Below are 21,389 nucleotides of genomic sequence, written 5' to 3'. Positions count from 1 at the left end.
AAGTAAAGTAATTTAAAATATTTTTAATGGGCATGTAATTTTTATTCCTTTTACTTTGATTTTTGCATGCATCAGTATCACCTTGCATTGAGGAAATCTTGCAGACTCAGCAGCATCAAGCTGATGAGTGCTTGGATGTTTGAAAATTTATGACTTCGCTATACTGGGAATCTTTGTATCAGCATAACTGGCTAATGCAAACTCTTTGTGTAGATGTGCTACTCCAACATGATATGGGTCTTGCACTGATGCAATTTATTTTGAATTTAAATGGGTTAAGCCATGTAACTGATTCTGGAGCTTACATCAGTGTAGCTACATTAATAAAAATATTCCCAGTGCCGACTGGCCCGTAAATGAGTCAAGGAACAATCCTTTTTACATATGAAAGGGATATTGGTGTTGTAGGTAACCCCCTTCCCTTTGAGGCAGCCCTGTTCCATTGCATTAACATGATTCTGTGCTGTTTGAAGGTGCTGTCTTTTGGGTGAAATTTGAAGTCCTGATTATTTGTTGCCATTCAAAATTCTATGGCACTGTTCACAAAACTTGGTGTTATCTGTGGTGTTCTTGCCAAAGTCCATCACTGATGATTACATTTCAGCTTGTTAAATTTGCACTTCAGTTGACAGCTGTGCTTCTTTGTCCTTCCTATTGTGTAGTATTGTGCACGGTTAAACACTGACAGCATTCCACCAATGGCAAGGTGAAAGGATTTATTAGTTTACATTAGTAAAATATTTTTGATCATGCAGGAATTTTTTTGCTTCTTTAGCTCAGGTTGGCCTGTCAGTCTATGGGATGGATTAATTAGCAGTGGCCTTTTGAATTAGAAAGCAGCCCTGTCCAGTGTAGGTCATAACATTTCTCTGTGATTTATAGCTACTGTACACAGCCCTGTTAGAACATAACTGATGTTTTCAGTAGGGACTGTCAAACAATTCACACACAATCTGGGACTGGGAGGTTAAGCAAACATAAGCAAAGTGGGCTAAAACTAGGACAGGAATTGAATCAAATCCATGATGCTTGCCTTCTTCCCCAATGTTATTGCCACAAGATACGATTTCAGACTTTGAAGACCAGGAAAAGCTGAACCCTTGCACAAATGCTGTCCTGGAATTTGCTCTAATGAAAAAGAAAAACCATTTTTCTCTATTGCCATGATATACCTATCCTACTTTTATGCTGAAAAGATCACCTTGCATCCTCCTTCAGATGCACTGTATCAGTACATGTATTTCTTTATTTTGTTGTTATACTGTATGTGCCATACTTTACACTACGTGATATGTTCCTCCACAGATGAGGTAATATCCAGTTTACAAAGACAGCAGGGATTTTTCTTATTGACTGCATTCAGTAGTTTGCACTGAGTGCTTAACCAGAATGAAAGCCTAAAACAGCATTCGTCTTACCACTCCACTCCACCTTTCCAGGATGTCTGAAGGTATCGGTTTCTAGTGTGATTTTGCAGGCTTTAGCTTCTTTCTTATGTCTATTATTTCCTTAATTCTTTTGTATGGCAGAGACTGGATAGAAATGCATTACAATATCAAATTTGGTTTGACACCCTCTTATGTAGCGCTATCAGCTCTGACTTGGCAGTAAGGACCCTTTAGGCAGGTCACCTTGAGATGAACAGGTTGTCTCTGTATTCGTCTGCAGGAAAGGACTTACGTACAGAAGCCTGTATCTGAGGGGTGGGATATGAGATGTCTGTGTCAATCTGAACATGAGAATCCCACTATTCAGTCAAGGAGAATGAGTCAAGTTTTAGTTTCAGAAACTTTGAAATGTCAGAAAAATTAGAATAATCAAAGTCCTATTTTTATATTTGTAGGGGAAATTTTGTTCGAAAGGAAGGATGGAAAATCTAAATCTGATCCTCCCTTAGCCAAACACAGTTGCCATCTTCCTTAGACTACCACCGTATATTTACTATGTCAGTGAAAATGCAACATGAGCAGTTTTAGCACCTGGGCAGTAAATAAAATTGGAATTGCTAAAAAGGATCAATTAATTGAACCTACCTCTGCAGCTATAGAATGCTTTAATTTTTTGAACTTGTCACATAGGAGGTTCTTGGCATGTTGCAAGATTGTTTTTGTGAACACATTAATTCAATTTTAAATGTCTCAGTGTCGGTATATGTTTGTTACTCTCTGGCTCATATTTGCAGGCAAATATTAAATCCCTGCACCTGATGGTTGTCCCCATGTAGAAATGTTTGTCCATCCACCCGAATGAATATGGTTTGAAACTGTTGAACACTCTTCCTTCTTTAGGGGTTACGGAAACTAACAGCATACTAATTAATGACACAACAAGTAACATCAAAACATTGGCATACCAAGGTCAAATGCTGAAGATAAATTATGAGAAATAATTGTCAAGACCTGGAGCCCTGAAAGGGAGCAAGTGAGGAACAGCCCAACAACAAAATCAGTATTTAATCCACACACATTTAGAAAGTAAATTATGCCTGGTAACATTTCCACAGCAGCCTGGAAGAGAACATGGAGCAATAATGTAGGAAGCATTCCCTGCCTGAAGCCCAGGGAAGCTGCCACCAGCTCCCAGTGTATGGGGGGTGGAGGAGTCAGCCCGGGGGTGGGTGAGAGAGGGGACTGAAGAGGGGTGGGAGACATATAAGGGGGAACAGGGATGTGTGAGGCAGGGATGCAGGAGGTGCTGAAGGGAGATTGGGGGATTCCGGGGAGACTTATGGGGCAGATAGAAGCAGGGGGTGCAATGGAAGGAAACTGAAGGTGGTCACAGAGAGGGAGAGGCTGGAGGAGCAAGAGCAGCCTGGCTGGGGAAGGGAGACACACAGGGAAGGGGTTGTATAGAAAGAGACAGCGAGACAATGGCAGCTTCCCTACCCCATCCTTCAGAAGATGGGAAGGGCATTCGGGGACACCAGTGCCTATGCACTTGACAAAATTTAAATTGCTAAATGTGGGTGCCCCACATTCTCCCTGCCCTTGTGCCCCCCTTCTACAGGCACCAGTTGCCCGTGGGGAAGGGGCTGCCCCACCCAGCAGCCAGAAGGAAATTATTTCTGTGAATTTTTTTAGTGTTGTAGATATCTGCAACCTCTGATCCATTATGATGTGTATTGTGTGCGTACGGATGTGATGTAACATAACATGTGACCTCTTAAAATTAATTACTATAATGAATATGGAAATAAATATATTATTGGTCCACCAAAAGTTTGTGAATGGTAGGGTTACCAGATGGCTTAAAAAAAAAATACCGCGCACACTTGATTTCAGATGTGGGGGAGGGGACCGGCTAGGAGGGAAGCGGGGCTGGATAGGGAAGATCAGGGGGCGGGGGAGAGGGAGAACCGGCAAGCGGGAAGCTGGGCTGGCCAGGAGGGGGTTGGGGAGAGCGGGGGCTATCTGGGAGAGATCAGGGGGCGGGGGCAAGGGGGAGAACCGGCGGGTGGGAAGCAGGGCTGGCTGGGAAGGGTTTGTGGAGAGCAGGGGCTGGCCAGCGGAGAACCGGCGAACGGGGCTGGCCAGAAGAGGGTTGGGGGGGAGAGAATCGGCTGGCAGGGAGCAGGGCTGGCCCACGTGCACGCATATCCCGGAGTGCTGCCCATCCTGCTCACAGTCCCGGGGAAGCATGAGTAAGTCTGGCCCCAGGGATTCCATCCCACCCTAGCCCTGTCCCCTGCCTCTCTAGTGCGTAGTTGCGTACTGCCTGGCTGGTAGACACACTCATGGAGCACAAGTGTGTCTACTGGCCAGGCAGTACACAACTACATACTTATACACATAATAAAATTTACTTATTTAGAAAATACTAGCCATTTATATGTCCGGTAGTCTCTCAATTTATTCCCCATACAGAAACCTCAAATACCAGACACCTGGCAACCCTAGAATGGGTTTACTGGTCCATGGTTTAAAAAAAGGTTGGGAACCAGCTTTCCAGTAGCCATGGGTCCCTAGAAACCTTGACTATCAGAGCAATCAATGCAAGAATGGTTTAACTGAAACAAAAAACAGGACTATGTAGCACTTTAAAGACTAACAAGATGGTTTATTAGGTGATGAGCTTTGCTGGGCTAGACCCACTTCCTCAGATCAAATTGTGGAAGAAAATTGGCACGACCATATAGACCAAAGGATACAATCAAAAAAATGAACACATATGAAAAGGACAAATCACATTTCAGAACAGAAGGGGGATGAGGGGGGAAGGTAAATGTCTGTGAGCTAACGATATTAGAGGTGATAATTGGGGAAGCTATCTTTGTAATGGGTTAGGTAATTAGGGTCCTTGTTAAGACCTACGTGTAAAGTGTCAAATTTAAGCATGAATGACAGTAGAGAGGCTGCTTTCTGCATCTTCTGGTGTGCAGAAGAGCCCGTTTTCAAGACCCGAGGGCCACGTTACCTGTCTGCACAAGGGAGAGCATTTGGGGATTGGTGGGTTTAGGGTGGGGCGTTTGAGCGACGGGGCAAACCCTGGCTCTTGTCTGCAGCCACAGGGACCTTGATTATGTATAAGTTCAACGGCTGGGGCTGAGGAAGCCCTGGATGCTCGGGGAGGGGCTACTGAGGAACCGCTCCCTGCGGCGGGTTGAATGGCCATTGCCATTCCCTTTGCTCGGTCCCGGCTCCCTGCCCGCGCTCAGGGCAGGGCCTCGAGGCTACAGCCCCAGTGTCGTCTGGGCGCATGCGCAGACTCAGTTTCTGCGGCCTCTGTCTGTCGCCTACAGAGGGCGCTCTCTCGCTGCCGGCGCCTCTCCGCTAAGGGGGCCCTGAGGCCGGCGGCCAGTTGCCTTCCCGCGCCCAACGCCCCCGGCCGTCCCAAGGCGGGAGCGAGGTGAGGAACCGCCCCTTGGCCAGCTCCTCCCTCCCCCACCCCGGGAACTTGCGTGGGGCCCCGCCCAGCTCCCAGCGCGTTTCGCCCTCGTGAGGCGGGCCGGGCGTACCGGTACTCGCGTGGCGGGCAGGCGCGAGGCTGGAGTGCCCAGCACTGACCGGGCTGTGCCGGTCCCAGGTGTTGCTCCGCTCGGAGCCCGCCCGGTTGTGTTGGTACCGCGGACTGAAGCCACCTTCTCTGCGCCTGGCGCAGGTGAGAGGAGCCTGAGGGCAAGGCGGGGCCGGGACCTCATCGCCCGGGGGTCTCGCTCCACTTTCCCCGGCCCCTTCTTGCCTGGGTGGGTAGCAGCGAGGCTGCTGCTCTCTGGACAGATCCGCAGGGCAGCGGTGGCAGGTGTGTTCCCTTCTCGCCGTGGAAGCGGGTGCTGGGGGGAAGCCCCGCTGTTGACTGAGGTACAGGAACCGGGCTATGTTGCAAACTGCCCTTTGGGGATGCTTAAAAGTAGCATAATTTGCAGTGAAATAAAGTTACCTGCTCTCACCCCAAAAAGAAGACTCACTGAAGTAACAAAGAATGGTTCTGCCTTAGGGCGGCTGCTCCACGGGGCTGGGGGATTGGATTTTTAGAAGTAAGCATGGATTACGGATTTAAAGATTGTAAGTAGATTGTGGGATGGTAATCAGTGTAGATCTGGGTTTCTAGGTCTTTGGAGAAGGCTTGTGTGGCTGATTGGATCTGTGTTTATCGAGATTTTGGAATTACACTTTGTTTAAACTTTCTGGAAGGTTTTTATTTATTTATCTATATAGATATATAGTTCGCTATATATTTGAGAGAATGTCCATCTGTCTTATCTGTATGTTCAAGAACTTCTCCTAAACGGTAAGAGCTAGGAACACCAAATTGAGTACAGCTTCCTCTTCTCATAGCTTAAAGCAAGGTAAGGGTTTGGATGTGCCTGGAATATGATTGCTTCTCTTAAAACCAGAAAAGAGAGAGAATCACTAGGTAGGTGAAAGGAGCTGGCTTTACACAAAACTCTTCTACTTAGCCAACATAATAAAATCACCTCAATAAGAGGGGTAGAGCTTTTTTTGGCAAAATTAGGTGGACAAAATTGTCAGTGTAGACTACATTCATTATACTGGCTTCCAAGAAGCTATCTTACGATGACTACTCTGCTCACCCTTTGGAATTCTGCTGTTCTGCATCCAGCCACACAAGCATGTGTCCCTCCTCCTGCAAAGTTCCCGGGAAGTTTTGATTGTTTAGCATGCAAAGCTAACATAACTACTGAGCATCCTTGCTCCTGACAGCACAGAGACTCCTACCTGGATTACAGGGGAGGGGATGGATTTTCTTGGTCTATGGGAAGAGGAGGCCTTGAGAGAACTGAGATAGAAACACACAGAGCCAAAAGGGGGCACATGGCCCAAGTGCCATGGGTGGGAGGGGCAAGGGGCTTACCAGCAGCTGGCAGGGGAACTAGTACTGGCAGGAGAGATCAACAACCCTTCTCCCTCTTCCCCCCGCGCTCACTAGCAGTAGCTGGGTAAGCAGAGGAACAGGGGTCCCAGCTCACTTTGCTTTCCTAGAGTGTCACTTGAGGGATCGACCCTGCACTCACACTGGTGGGAGGCAGAGCAAAGAGAGGAGCGAGTTGCTCTGCTTCCTTCTGCCACTGCTGGTGAGTGCAGGGAGATGGACCAGTGTTCCTAGTAAGCGGTGCACTTGGGTGGCCACCTAAGAGAGATTCATATACCACCCAGCTGATTAACAGAGTGCCCACAGCTGCCAGCATGTATTTCTATTGGCGGTGCACATCTGTACGTGCCTTGTGCGTCACAAAATTTATTTTACACATTGATAGAAAAACTAGAGGGAACATTAGATCAGACCCCAAGAGGGAGTGGAGCAAGGGTGGGGAAGAGAAGGAGACAGGGTGGAGTGGAGTGGAGAGGGGGTGGGAAAAGATAGAACCTGGGATACAAGGGAGTTCTCCCAGTCTGGGGAGAGGGTTCACATGATCAGTGGCCCCCTGTGGCGTCCTTCATCAGTCATCCCTGGAAACACAGAAGTAAAACATTAACACGGAATCATGTTTTCCCTGGTTTTAAGACTGCAGCTGAAGGCGGGTGGGCCACTGCTGGGGAGTTTGGGATGGGAAGAGACTTGTGCTGTGCAGAGTCAGGGAGGGAGGTGGGGGCTGATATCAGGGTGTCTGCTTCCACATGGACAGCAGGTGAACCTCTGGCTATGGGAGGCTAGTCTCCTCCTTGCTTATTCCCATACCTGAGGACTTGCCCCTTTCCCTGTGAGAGCCCCCCTGTCTGTAGTTGCCAGCCCTGAAGCACGTGCATGTGTGTGTGTGTGCGTGCGGACCACTGAGCACAGGGCGAGTAGCATGTGGCCTGAGCCCCAGTGCCTGCCAGCTTCCAGCACAGGGTAGGCAGCTCCAGTGCCTTCAGTCTTCTGAGTGCTGGGTCGTGCAGACCCAGGGGCTCCCCAGTGCTGGGCAGTCCCAGACACTCCAGCTCTCAGCCTCCCCAACCCCAGTGTGCTCCTCTGAAAAGAAACTGCCTTTCCCTCTTGACCCAAGCTCCAGCAGGCTAACAAGGCTGTGCTTCGTTGGGCTGTTTGGGAAGAGAGCTTTCCCCAGTCTATGCAGTGCCCTGCTCATGCACCTCCCCCTACTCACATACAGGTCTCTGCTGATGGTGCACCAACTTCTTCCTCAAGATTGATTGCTTCTGGCTGCTACCTGAACAAGTGGTGAGGCTGGTGAGTGCAATACTTAAAGGCTACGTCTAGTCTGGTATGTTTTTTCGCAAATGCTTTTAATGGAAAAGTTTTCTGTTAAAAGCATTTGCGGAAAAGAATGTCGAGATTGGCACGGACGCTTTTCTGCAAAAGTACTTTTTGGGGAAAAGTGTCCGTGCCAATCTAGACGCGCTTTTGCGCAAAAAAGCCCCGATCGCCATTTTCGTGATCGGGGCTTTTTTGCGCAAAACAAATCTGAGCTGTCTACACTGGCCCTTTTGCACAAAAGCTTTTGCCCGAACGGGAGTAGCATAGTATTTCTGCAAGAAGCACTGATTTCTTACATGAGATCGTCAGTGTTCTTGCGGAAATTCAAGCGGCCACTGTAGACAGCTGGCAAGTTTTTCTGCAAAAGCTACTGCTTTTGCAGAAAAACTTGCCAGTCTAGACACAGCCAAAGAGACTGCTAAAGGGCTCTCCCCTAACATACACGTATCCAACACAACTCTGTGTCTCTTTTACATATGCAAACTCTTCCCCCAGCCATACACACTTCTCTCTCTCTCTCTCTCTCTCTCTCTCTTTTCTGTGAGCTGCTTGTGATGCAGACCCTTGTGTTATTTTCAGCAGTGTCAGTTTGGTCATATTACTGAGTGCTACTTCAAAAAGAGATTTAAAATGGATTACTTTTCAGGCATACTGATGAATCATTACAAAGTTCATAGGACAATGCAAACTGTGTGAGACTTAGCATACTATAGCAACATGTATGACTCTGGCCCAGGGTTAATATGTCTCTTCAATATTGGTCCTCAACTTGCAGAGGGGGACTGGGCTTCACCCACTGTCTCCAGGGAGAGCTGACATCCTCTCTGGTTTCTCCACATCCACACCAGCTGCTAGTGCAGGGCACATCACCTCGCCCGGGACATCCTCCTGCACCTGGGCCAGCAGGCGCACCCAGAACCAGGAGGGATACCAGTGGCAGCACCTGGGGTTACTGCAAAGGCAGGTCCACATCCAGGAGCACTGGGTGCAGAAAGATCTCCAACTGTGGCGGGAGAGCTTGTAGGAGCTGCGTGACCAGGGCCGTGCCATCCGCGACCACCTGCAGACCATGGCGCAGAGATTGCTGCCTTTCCAGCTATCGCTCCTTCTCCCACTCCTGCTCCCCTACCCTCCCCCCCCCCCCCCACGGACACCAAGGCCCCTGCACCTGCAGTGCTGGGAGACAGGTGGGCCGGCAAGACCCCCCCAACCCTGAGCTTCTCCTCCCCCTTCCTCCCCTGGCCTCCCTCTTTCAGCTCCCTGCTCCCAGGTTTCCCCCTCCCCTCTCCCACCCTCATCCCTTCCACCCCAGTTATGGTGAATAAACCGAGGTTTTTTTTGGCAACACGTGTTTTTATTTGACATCAGGAAGAGAGATTAGGGAGGGGAAAGTGGAAGGATGTGAGGGTGGAATAAGGCACAAGGCCCCAGTGGGGCACACCAGGGAGACTTCACTCCTCCTCTGTCTGGAAGCTCTCCCGCAGGGCCTCCTGGATACTGGTAGCTCCTCGATGGGCCTCCTGGCTGGCAGCCATGTGGAGCTGCGCATACAGGCCAGCCAAGTGGTTGGCCTCTTCCATCTAGGCTGGCAGGAAAGCCTCCCCCTTCTTTTCGCACAAATTGTGCATCACAGAGCACGCCGCCACCACATGCGGAATAGTCTTCTCGGAGAGGTCGAGGTGGGTGAGGAGGCATTGAAATCGGGCCTTTAGCTGGCCGAAGGCCCCCTCCACCACAGTTTGGGCCCTGCTGAGCCTGGCATTAAAGGCCTGCCTGGTAGGGCTTCATGAGCCAGGGTTGTAGTGGGTAGGCTGCATCTCCCACCAGGCAGACAGGCATGTCCACGTCCCTGACCCTGATGTGGTGGTCGGGGAAGAAGGTCCTGGCGTGCAGCTTCTGGCACACAGAGGAGTTGCGGCACATCCGCGCGTCGTGCTTTGCCGGACCAGCCCAGGTTGATATCCAGGAAGCGGCCCTGGTGGTCAGACACAGCCTGCAGGATGACCAAGAAGTACCCCTTCCGGTTAATGTAGAGGGAGGCCTGGTGTTCTGGGGCACGGATGGGGATGTGTGTCCCGTCGATTGCCCCCTCACTGTTGGCGAAGCCCAGGGCGCCAAACCCCTTGATGACCGCGTCCAAATCAGTGAGGCGGATGGCTCTGCGGAACAGCACTCTGTTGATGGCCTTGATCACCTGCAGAGGGACACACAAAACCGAGAGTCACTGGGTGCCAGGGTGGCCGAGAGTGTTCCTTCCCCACCACTGCCCTGCGCCTCCACTCCTTAGGAGCACCCTCCCCCCTCTTCCCCACAATCCTGGCCACCGCGGGTAGTCCGAAGTGCAGCTGGGACAGAACAAACCCTCCCATGGAGGGGACTTGCACCCCCTTCCCCACTTTTCCTTGGGGCAGCCCATCCGTTCCTTGTCCCTCCTTCCCCCCCGGCACAATGGCTGGTGACTGCCATACCTGCATGAGCACCACTCCGACGGTGGATTTCCCCACTCCGAACTGGTTGCCGACGGTGGGTCCTCGAGCTAGTAACATCTGGCTACTTGATTCCCATCACTTCACTCCTCCTTCCTCACCCTCCCTGTCCCTCTTCAGGGATCCTTCTCATGAGACTCTTTTTAGGCAAGAGGTCCTGCACCTCTTTACCATCGGAGCAATAGAGAGAGTACCCTAAGGCGGTGTCTACATTGGCAAGATTTTGTGCAAAAGCAACTGCTTTTGTGCAAAATCTTGCCACCTGTCTACACTGGCCGCGAGTATTTGCGCAAGAACACTGACGTTCTAATGTAGGAAATTAGTAATGTAGGAAATCAGTGCTTCTTGCGCAAATACTCTGACACTCCCACTCAGGGATAAGCCTTTTTGCGCAAGAATTCTTGCACAAGAGGCCAGTGTAGACAGGCAACATTAATTTCTTGCGCAAGAAAGCCCAATGACTAAAATGGCCATCGGAGCTTTCTTGCGCAAGAGAGCATCTACACTGGCATGGACGCTTTTGCGCAAAAGCACATCTCTTGCGCAAAAGCACATCTCAGTGTAGACGCTCTCTTGCGCAAATACTTTAACGCAAAAGCTTTTGCGTTAAAAGTATTTGCGCAAAAGCTTTTGCGTTAAAAGTATTTGCGCAAAAGAATGCCAGTGTAGACACAGCCTAAGAGTTCAGGGGCAAGGGACTTTATTCCCATTATTTTCTTAATCAGAAAAAGTCAGGTGGGTAGAGGCCAATCTTAGACCTCCGCTGTCTCAACCGATATCTTTGCAAACAGAGATTCAAGATGGTGACCTTAGCATCTATTATCCCAGCTCTCAACAGAGGGGATTGGTTTGCATCCCTCAACCTACAGGACGCCTACTTTCATGTCACAGTCCATCCGGTGCACAGGCATTTCCTAAGATTCGTTGTCAGAGCCTAGCACTTCCAATACAGAGTTTTACAGAGTTTTACCCGTCAGTCAGTCTTTGGCGCACAGAGTTTTTTCAAAGACACTTGTGGTCGTAGTGGCCCAACTCCGTTAAGCTGGGATCATTATCTTCCTTTATCTCAACAACTGTTTGATCAAGGGCCCATCCTTCGACGATGCGCTGCAGTCTACCAACACAACAAGAGCAGTCTTCAAAGTTCTTGGCGTTATAATCAATTTTCCAAGATCGTCGATAACACCACAACAATCTTTGGAATTCATTGGCGCATGCCTAGATTCATCTACTGCCTGAGCTTACTTGCCGTTAAACAGATTTCAGGTTATTCAGGATCTCGTACAGGTCCTCTCCACAAGCCCCATGATTTCTGTACTTACCTGCCTTCAACTCATGGGGCACATGGCAACTACTACATATGTCATAGTGCATGTCAGGCTTCACCTGCGGTGCCTTCAGCACTTGATAGCCTCGATCTACATTCCTGGCAAACACGACATTCACAAGAGAATTGCAGTACTACCAAAGTGATGAAGTCTTTGAGTTGGTGGACCATCTCCTCCAACATGTTAACCGGCGTACCCTTCCACCGACCTCAACCCACGATGCAAATTATGACCAACGTATCTTTGGTAGGCTGGGGAGCACATCTCAGTGGTCGTTGTGTTCAGAGCTGCTGGTCCATACAAGAAACCTCCCAGCATATCAGCCTCCTAGAACTGAGGGCGGTTTTCAATGCATGCAAGCACTTTATCACTCTTATTTGAGGCCACATCATCAGGGTGCTTACCAACAACATGACTACGGTTTTCTACATACATTGTCAGGGAAGAGCTCGATTGCGTTCCCTCAGTGCAGAGGCAATATGCCTATGGAACTGGTGCATCTGCCACGAAGTAATGATTATAGCGTCGTACCTACCTGGCAAAGACAACATCACTGTTGACACACTCAGCAGGTACTTTGTCACGAACCACGAGTGGGGACTACATTATCATATGCTACAAGATGTCTTCTGCCTTTGCGGCTTCCCAACCATAGACTTATTTGTCATACATCGAAACGTGAAATGCTGATACTACTGCTACAGAGCAGTCATTGGACCGAGATCCCTGGGAGATGCTTTTCTCCTCGTCTGGAGCACTCATTTGCTCTACACCTTTCCTCTGACTCCCCTGATACCAAGTGTCTTAGAAAAGATCACCAGGGACAATGCAACAGTAATTCTAATAGCCCTCTTTTGGCCGTCAGATATGGCTCCCTTATCTTTTTCGCATGTCTCCTCACCCACCCTATCACCTACCCAAATGCCACAACCTGTTGACCCAGGACCAGGGAACCCTAGTGCACTCTCAACCTGATCACCTTTGCCTCACAGTGTGGTTCCTAGTTGATTCCAAGACATGGAAATGATCTGTTCCCAAGATGTTAAATATGTCCTGCTCCAGAGTAGAAGATCCACCACTCAGACTACTTAACCTGCACAAGTGGCGTAGGTTTCATTCCTGGTGCAATAGTCGAGATCTGACCTCTGCCCCCATCCATTGCATTTTTGACTACATCCTGCATTTAAAACATTCCAGCCTAGCACTGTCATCTCTTAAGGTGGTTCAAGTTGCTGCGATCACTGCCTTCCGACACCCAGTGGAGGACTCTTCGATGTTCGCTCACCCAATCAGTAGGAGGTTCATGAAAGGGGTGACAAATCTCTACCTACCACATGGAGAGCTGTCTCAACCATGGAATTTAGAACTTGTCTTGGATGCCCTAACATGACCACCTTTTGAGCCCTTGGCGACCTGCCCTCTGCCGTTATTAATCACCAAGGTTGCCTTGTTGTTAGCAATAACATCTGCATGCAGGGTAGGGGAACTCGCCACTTTCTTTGCTACTCTTCTCTATACGGTATTTACAAGTCAGGCGGTTATACTCCGCTCTCAACCATCCTTCCTATCAGAAATAAACTTGGATTTTCACATCAACGAGCCTATCATCCTCCCAACCTTCTACCCCAAGCCACACTCCTACCAAGACACATGGCTTCACACATTAGATGTATGTAGGGCGCTGACATTTTACATCGACAGAACACGACCTTTCTGGAAACCTCAACGACTGTTGATTTCGTTGGCTGATCGTTCTAAAGGTGAGTCTCTCTCTACACAACGCATCTTCAAACTCATCGTTTCGTGCATAGTGCGTTGCTCCTCATTGCTGAACAGGTTGTTGCCAGAGACACCAAGAGCCCATTCTACCAGGGCAGTAGCAGCTTCTGTAGCCTTTCTCAAGGGAGTTCTCTACGTGACATCTGTCGAGCTGCCACGTGGTCCTAATTACACCTTTGAAAAACATTATGCTATCCCCAACAATTTCATTAGTGACTCAGCAGTTGCCTCTGCAGTGCTGTCCACAGTGGCGAAACCTTAACTCGGAATCCCACCTTCCTTATTTGGGGCCGCTACTACGAAGTCACCTATAATGGAGCACCCACGGGGACACCACTCGAAGAAGAAGAGGAAGTTACTTACCTTGGTGCAGTAATGACGGTTCTTCGAGATGTGTGTCCCTGTAGTGGGGTGGAATGGCCACCCACTGAGCCGGAGGAACCCCTCTGGTAGCCATTTTGGGCCCAGCCTAGCCCCGCCCCCTCACCTGACCGGAAGTCAAAGGGCGGGACTAGGACTATAAGAAGGCTGCCTGGGAGCTCAGTCAGGGCCCAGCCTCCAAGGGAGCCGGAGGCCGGTCCAGAGCTCCTGCCTCGGGAGGCTAAGACCTGGGCTAGGCCGTTCTCAGCCACCTCCCTGGAGGCCCGCCAAGGCTTCCCTGCCGGGATTACTGAGGCCTTGCCACACCAGCCAGCAGAACAACCCGAGGACCCAGAGGACTGGCCCGAACCACTAGACCGGCTGGACCCCCGCTGGGTACTGGAACGCCGGGGCCGGACGAGCCCACAGGACGCTACAGAGCTCCGACCCCTCGACCCCTGGATTGGGCCGCCCGGACCCTGACGGAACAACACTGACCTCGACTCCACGACGGACCTGCCGGAACTACAGGTACCGGGGAAGAGGAGGGGGCGAGAAGTGGCCCAGGGGGTAGCCGGGCGGGGAGCCGCCCGCGGCCAGCAAGTTACAGGCCGGAGCCCTGCTGAGCCAGTCGCAGCTGCCCGGCTGCATTCAGGGCCCCTGGGCCGGGGCGCAGTGAGGTGGGTGGGCCTGCGCCCCCCTACCTCCTCCCCACCGCGGCTGCCGATGCCCTACTGGGCCCGCTCCTGAATGAGGAGCTCCTACGAATGTAGGGTTGGTTGGGCCGCCCGGCTGGAGGGCCTGGCCTAATGGACTGTGTTTGGGCCCGCCCTGCTTGAGGGCGCGGGTTTACCTACAGTACGTCTGAGACCGACCGTATGTCAGGCGGGACCCCTTAAAGGGGCCGAACTAGACTGGGTGCCAGGCCCTGACCTGTGCAGTAATCGACTGACTATGGCCCGGACCTGAAGGAAGGCCGGGAGAGACTCGCTTATTAAACTAAGGCGCAGTGATGCAGGGAGGCAGGCGCGTCTCCTGCTGCGCTGGGGGCTGAGGAGCCGCCCCTGAGGGCCTACCGGCCTATCACAAACCCGTCAATCCCCCGGAAGGGGAAAGGTTAGAGGCTACGGTTGTCACTGCCGGAGGGCAGTGACCTAACAGGCGACGTGGCGACGAGAGCCACCCGCTACAGTCCCCATGGTGCTCCACTACTCACTCTCCTCCCCGCTTCTGAGTTTCTCCTTTGTTTTTCAGATACTCGGCGATTACGAGGAACTGGCAGGAGCCAGACTGAGTGCTCTAAGAAATGGTGTGAACAAAACGAGGCGCTTGATGTGCACGAACGGTCCAGCAGACCACTGCTGACAAATCTCTGATCTGCAGCACCGGGACAAGCCTGACACCTACAGTGGAGTACCCATGGAGACACACATCTTGAAGAACCATCATTACTGCACTAAGGTGAGTAACTTCCTCTTATTGCACTCAGAAACCTAAATAGCATGGTGATAGGAACTTTAGAAATACAAGTACACTATAAGATATATAAATAGGTATGTTACTTAATTTTTAGGATGGATTTTAAATAGACTATATATGTTTCATGGGTAGTGTCCAAAGTAAAAGATCATCAATAAGAACCAATAAATGTCTCATTCTGTCCTAGACAATATTTAATAGAAAGTAGAATGCACAGGAATTTTACCTTTATATTGTAAAAATCCTTGCTTTATCTAATAGTTTTAAATAGAAGGGAGTGAATTGAAGGAGAATTGTGGTCTGGGGTGGAAAACTGTTCCTCAGATATTCAAAGGGACCACAAGGTGTCAGTCTTGTTATGCAGGCTGAGTTGCACAAAGGAGGCTATCAAAATTTGTCACTGATTTTTTTCTGTGTAGTTTCATTGCTGGAAATAATCTGTGATGAAGGGTGGTAGTGGAATGTGGGTCTGAGATTTTCTTAGCTAGCTAGATTTGTGATGTGTGGGTAGGTATGCCACATGGTATGTCAGTCAGTGATTTAAACTGGCATCAAGCTGCCAGCATTTTTCAGTGTCTGAGAAGAGGCCAGCCTTTTGGTATTAAAATAAATATTTTGCTTTTTGAAAGTTAACTGTATTATGTTTCTGCTTATTTTAACCCATTGGATAACTGTTAAATTTGCCCCTATTATTGTTTGAAAATTTCAAAAGCAAATGCTAATTCTGCCCACTCATACAACTGTATTATCTTAAGAAGAGCCACAAATTATATACCATCACTGTTTGTTTGGTTTTGTACTCCAAGATCTGAAAATCCAAAAGCAGTATCTCAACCAACTTAGTTAAAGGAGACTATGCACTAGCTGTCATTAGTTTCTAGATTTCACTAGATGGTGAGATCCTGACAGGTACTGCCCAGGCTTGTTTGTCTTATGCCATTTGAAAGTGCTATCACTTGTGTCTAAGTTATCTGAATTTTGTATCAAACATCTATATAGTGGAATTTCATGAAGATGCTATATAGATATAAACATATGTCTGATGAAAGTGTCAAAGGAAATGCATTTCTTGCCACTGCCTATGGAGCTGTCATAGTGATTGAACATCACACTGTCTGAAAGCTGTATAGGTATAGTCAACAGCTAAGAATTCAACAGGAAAGTACCCTCTTCTTCAGGATCGTGAGTTAGTTTTGTGAGTTCTTTTAAATCTTGTGCTAAAATATAGCACGAGTTGACTGCTTCTCCAAAACAATAATTCAGAGCACCTTTCAAACATTAATTAATACAATTTGTAAAGCACTTTGATCTCTTTCAGGCTAAAAGGTTAATCTGCTGTTTATAATTTAGTTCTTTTTCTCTGTAAACACTTTTGATATGGTTGCCAGAGGTGAGGCTTTGAATTGACTTTACATTCGGTTTGTATGTTCTTTATTACATGGAATGTCTCATTTGTATTAGAGTTGTAAAATCCTGTATAACCAGTTAATTGGTTAAATGTTATGTTTAACCAGTTAACCTCCTCCCCCTACACCTGTGGCAAAATGGGCCTGGCTGGGTTGGAGAGTCCCCAAACTATGGTGTGGAGTGGTGGGCACAGCTGGGCTAGAGAGTTCCCCCACCCATGTTGGGTGGGGAAGGGCTTTTGCAGGCCATCCTGGATGCTGGTTAACTGGTTACCAGTAAGCATCACCCAATAAGGGTGATGCTTATGGGTTTACTAATTATTAGGAATGTTAGCAAATGTTTATTTTTGTAAATTTGTAACTGCTGAATTTTTCTGATAGAAGGGCAGCAGGGCAGGTGGCTCTGTGGAGCCAGTATGCACAGGGAGCTGGTTTCCTGCATGTACCGCCTGCCTCCTCCCACCATCCATGCTGCTGCCTCTCTATCAGGGGTGGAGGGCTGGTGGCTCCATGAGAGCCAGCCTGGGAGGGGAGCCAGCTTAACATAAACTAGGGGGCTGCATCCACTGCTTGCCACGCTCGCCAAATCCCCCTCTCTCTGGCCACTTTTGAGGCCAGAGAGCCTGATGAAATCATTCTGTCACATGGCAGGACAAACCTTTTTATATAGAGAGAGAAATACAAGAGCTATTCAGAAAATGGGGAAATGTAAATATTTGTGCACAGTATTTCAATTGTTTTCTGTTATTGTTTTCTGACTCCAACAGAGCATAATCAAGTTAATAGGAGAGATAACAAAAGCACTTCTTGTTTTAGAGGAACATGGGTTGTTTATATACCCCTTCATGTTCTGATCTGTGAATTAAAATACTGCATAATCCGGCTGTCACTGCACAGGTATCTTTATTATGAAGTTGTACTTAACACCATAGTACAATAAATCTGCAGAGTCAGAAACACTCATCCATTAACACTGATACATCTTAGAGGGGAGAACAGGAGCATTGAGTATTAACATGAAGCCATTGATGTGATTCTTTGATAAAGCCTCTCTTTCTTAATGGGTTTCCTCTCTGTGCCTTCTTTTTTCACAGAAGTTTAAAAGGAGAGTAATTTAGGGACTTCTAAATATCACACAAATTGAAAAAGATTACACCATGCAAACGGGGACGTGAGAAGCAGGAGACTCAGTTGGGGGCAAGAAGGTTTTCTTTCTTTTTTTGAATTAAAAAAAATAGCTGTCCTGAAAAACATGTACAAATAGTTTATAAATTTGGAAAACCACAAATGATACAAAGCTTTTACTGAATTCATCATAAGCTTTGTGGTTTGAAATTGTCTTGTATGCTGAACTTCCTGCTGTACTTCCTGTATTTTTCAAAGTCTCTCCTGAGAGAGAAAGAAATTCTGAATTTTCAGTTCTTTCATTATATAATTCGGGTGTAGTAACATCTGAAATACAAGGGTTCATGCTGGTGTAAAGCAGTGGTTCCCAATCTTTTTAATACTGTGAACTGGCAAACACATTCACAAACTTCTGGTGGAACATTTTATTTGCATATTTGTATATTCATTATGCACATAATTAATATGCAAATATGCAATTAAAATGTTACCAGTCCATAATGGATCAGAGTTTGCAGATATCTACAACACTAAAAATAAAAAAAATCACGGAAAGAATTCACCTCTGGAGGCTGGGTGGGGTAGCCACATCCTAAGAGGCGACTGGTGCCTGCAGAGGAAGGGGTGCAGGGAGGGGCACCCACAGGGACAGGGAGCATGTAGAGCATCTTACTTAGCAACTGAAATTTTGTCAGGGGCATAGGCGCTGGTGTCCCCAAATGGTACCACTAGTCACCTCTGCCCTCTCCACCTCCTGCCCTGTGGGGTGGGAAAGCTGCCATTGTATCTCCTCTGTCTCCTTCTGTACAACCCTTGCCCTATGTGTCTTCCTTCCCCAGCCAGGTAGCTCTTGTTCCCACAGTCTCCCCCACCCTCCCTTCTCCGCATCCCCCCTTTCCTTCTGTGGCCCTACCTCAGAGTTTCCCTCCATTGCACTCCTATTACATCCACCCCATAACATAAGTCTCCCCAGAATCTCTCCAAACTCCCTTCAGCGCATCCTGCATTCCCCTTCTGCCCCCACCTCACACACCCCCATTATCTGCCTCGGCCCCCCCCTTCTAATCTCCTACCCCAGGGCTGGCTACCCCCTCCCCACACACACTGGGAGTTGGCAGCAGCTTCCCTGGGCCCAGCCAGCTCCGCTGAGAGCAGCTTAGGGCAAAACCTTCCCCCTGCAGCCCGCGGGGCTGGGTGGGGTGGAGGTGGAGACGGGGTCTCTCTTACCTGCTCCCCAAGTGCTGCCCGGGACAGGGGCTGGTCAGGCTGAGGGTGCTGCACTAGGAGAGGCTTCTAGGGAGCAGTGGAACTGGCCCTATTGAAGATTCCCCTCCTGGCTGTAGCCAAGGCTCTGGGGGCCCAGCAGCATCTCTCCCTTTCTCCCCCCCCACCGCTGGGGCTTGGGGATCTGGCCTGGAGCCTGGCCCCAGAGTCCTCACAAGCATCAGCTGTGAGTTGCTCCTTGTTCTGGGACCCGAGCCCAGGGATCGATTGCTTCCTCCTTGCCTGCTGCTGCCGCTGGACCAGCAGGTTACAAACTATTGATGTAAAGTACCAAACTAGAAAATGATTAGTGAATAGTTTATAGGAACTTATCTTATATACAGCAAGCAGTGCAATAGCTTAAACTAAAGATTCTGAAATAGTGTTCTGTGGACAAGCTGGTATCTGTAGACCTTTCTGAGTCCACAGAAATAAACATTTTTAGAATCAGGTGTTGGAGGTTTGAAGAGGAAAGTGATTGCCATGAGGACTCTCTTTTATGCAGGGTCCTATGGGGTGACAAAGTTGAAGCACTAATACAAATGATCTGCTAAGATGGTCCTATCTGTGATATTTCTGATCAATACAAGTATCACATTTTAGAATTCTTACAGTGACAAAAGAGGAAAAGGGGAGAATTTATTTTAGCATTTGTAGAGTTGATATTAGTGCTTGTGCTCATTTCAGACCTGACATGTGGTGGATCAGTTCTGCATTTACCTTTAATATTTCTGTCCTAAAACATAATCTTTAATGTTAATGGTGAAAATCTTTTTATGTCCCCTGCATATTTATTAGGAACAATAACACATCAGCAATTCTGAAAAAGGAAAGATCTGAAATTATTAAGTTAAACAGAACATCTTTCTTCCCCATTAAAAGACATAAAGATAAGCAGAGCATTAGGTGTACATAGTTATATCTGTTACTCATTCTCTTCTTTTTTTTTCATTCTCTTCAACTTCAAAATCACATCACCACCTGAGACAGAGAGAGAGGTTTGTCACAAGTAAGTGTAATGTTTATGATAACCATTTTATTTTTAAAAGCTTAAAGTGCATAGTACATTTTGTGATATATGTATGAACAATTTTTAAACTTAACATGATTCTTAAACTACTGTATTCAGACATTACAGTCAACTTGTGGAACTCCTTGCCAGAGGATGTGGTAAAGGCTAGGACTTTAACAGGGTTGAAAAAACAGCTAGATATTAGCCAGGATGGGTAGGAATGGTGTCCCTAGCCTCTGTTTCTCTGGAGGTGGGTGATAGGGGAGGGATCATGTGAGGATTACTTTTTGTGTTCCCTCCCTCTGGGGCAACTAGTATTGGCCACTGTCAGCAGACAGGATACTGGGTTGGATGGACCATTGGTCTGACCCAGTACGGCCATTCTTATGTTCACTGTGTTAAAAATTTGTTTTGTACCAATAAATGGTGCACATCAAACCACAGTTGTGGTTCTCCTAACCCTCCCTCCCCCCCCAAAAAACAGCTTTCAGTGAATTAAAAAAGAGATGTTTGTTCTGGTAGGATCATTCTATTATCCTTACAGATTGTTTAAGCCTGTAAGGGGCTGGAGAGCTTTCAATGTCCTCTAATTTGAATGGGAGTCCAAAAAAAAAAAAAAAGCCCTTTTCAAGAATACAATTTAAATGTAGTGATTTAAAAAAAAATCTTATAGATTGACCCATAAACTAGGGATTTTCATGAATGGCTCTTCATGGACCAGTTTTCTAGCTATCCATTTATTATTCATCATTATTGTATTCAAAGCTAACTAATTATTTTCCTTGAGTTATTTTGTTTCATACCTTGAATTCATGATGAACTAAGGGTTTAGAGTTTTACTGAGGTGCTGGAGAAGATAAAAGAATTAAGAGACAGTGAGACACTATATAGAAGCTAAACAGCAAAATTAAGACATAACACTAATTAAAGCTTAAAAGAGGGCAGGGGGAGAGAGAGAGAACTTTACAGTGGTCATTTTTTCTTTCACAATCATGGGGAGACTTAATATGTTCTAGAGAGACTCTTAACATGAAGCAGACTTGAACTTTCAATTACTACATTTTCAATATTTGTCCATATTTAACAGGGAGTACTCCTCTTATATGTCTCCAAGCATTTTACTTGAGAACTCGGTCATGTGCATTCACTTTCAAATGTTAATTGCTAAAATGCTTTCTACTACAACTACCAATGAAGAGAATGACCTTCTCTATAGTAGTCATATACCACATTTTCTTGGGGGGCGGGGGGGGGAGGTATTATTTTTTAAAAACAACACTGTACTTATTTTCTCCATTGAGATGAACTACAGATACTCTCAGAGTTACTCATTTTTATTGTACCTCTGGACCCCTTGCTCCATTCATCTGAAGAAGTGAGTTGTGCCCATGAAATCTCATGATATCATCTACATTTTTTGTTAGTCTCTAAAGTGCTGCGGGACCATTCGTTGTTTTTTAACTTCTTATAATTACAGCCTCTCCCCGAGTTATGAACG

At 47.7% G+C, this 21,389-nt stretch overlaps 1 protein-coding gene and 1 long non-coding RNA gene across 2 annotated transcripts in view; one reads left to right on the top strand and one right to left on the bottom strand.

The window, feature by feature from the left end:
* Positions 1-4,231: 4,231 nt before the first annotated feature.
* On the top strand, positions 4,232-17,676 carry LOC142829157 (uncharacterized). Its single transcript, XR_012903511.1, has 3 exons — positions 4,232-5,097; positions 14,861-15,067; positions 17,586-17,676. It is a non-coding gene; the product is annotated as an uncharacterized LOC142829157 (long non-coding RNA).
* Positions 17,382-21,389, bottom strand: part of MYBPC3 (myosin binding protein C3) — a 156,483-nt gene continuing 152,475 nt past the window's right edge. The window contains exon 33 of the mRNA XM_075927458.1: positions 17,382-19,860. Coding sequence (XP_075783573.1) covers positions 19,805-19,860 — 56 coding nt within the window. The 3' untranslated portion in view covers positions 17,382-19,804. The remainder of the gene's footprint in view (positions 19,861-21,389) is intronic.

Source organism: Pelodiscus sinensis, chromosome 4 (genome assembly GCF_049634645.1).
Source record: "Pelodiscus sinensis isolate JC-2024 chromosome 4, ASM4963464v1, whole genome shotgun sequence".
Classification (NCBI taxonomy): Eukaryota; Metazoa; Chordata; order Testudines; family Trionychidae; genus Pelodiscus; species Pelodiscus sinensis.
This window is presented reverse-complemented; position numbering and strand designations above follow the sequence as displayed.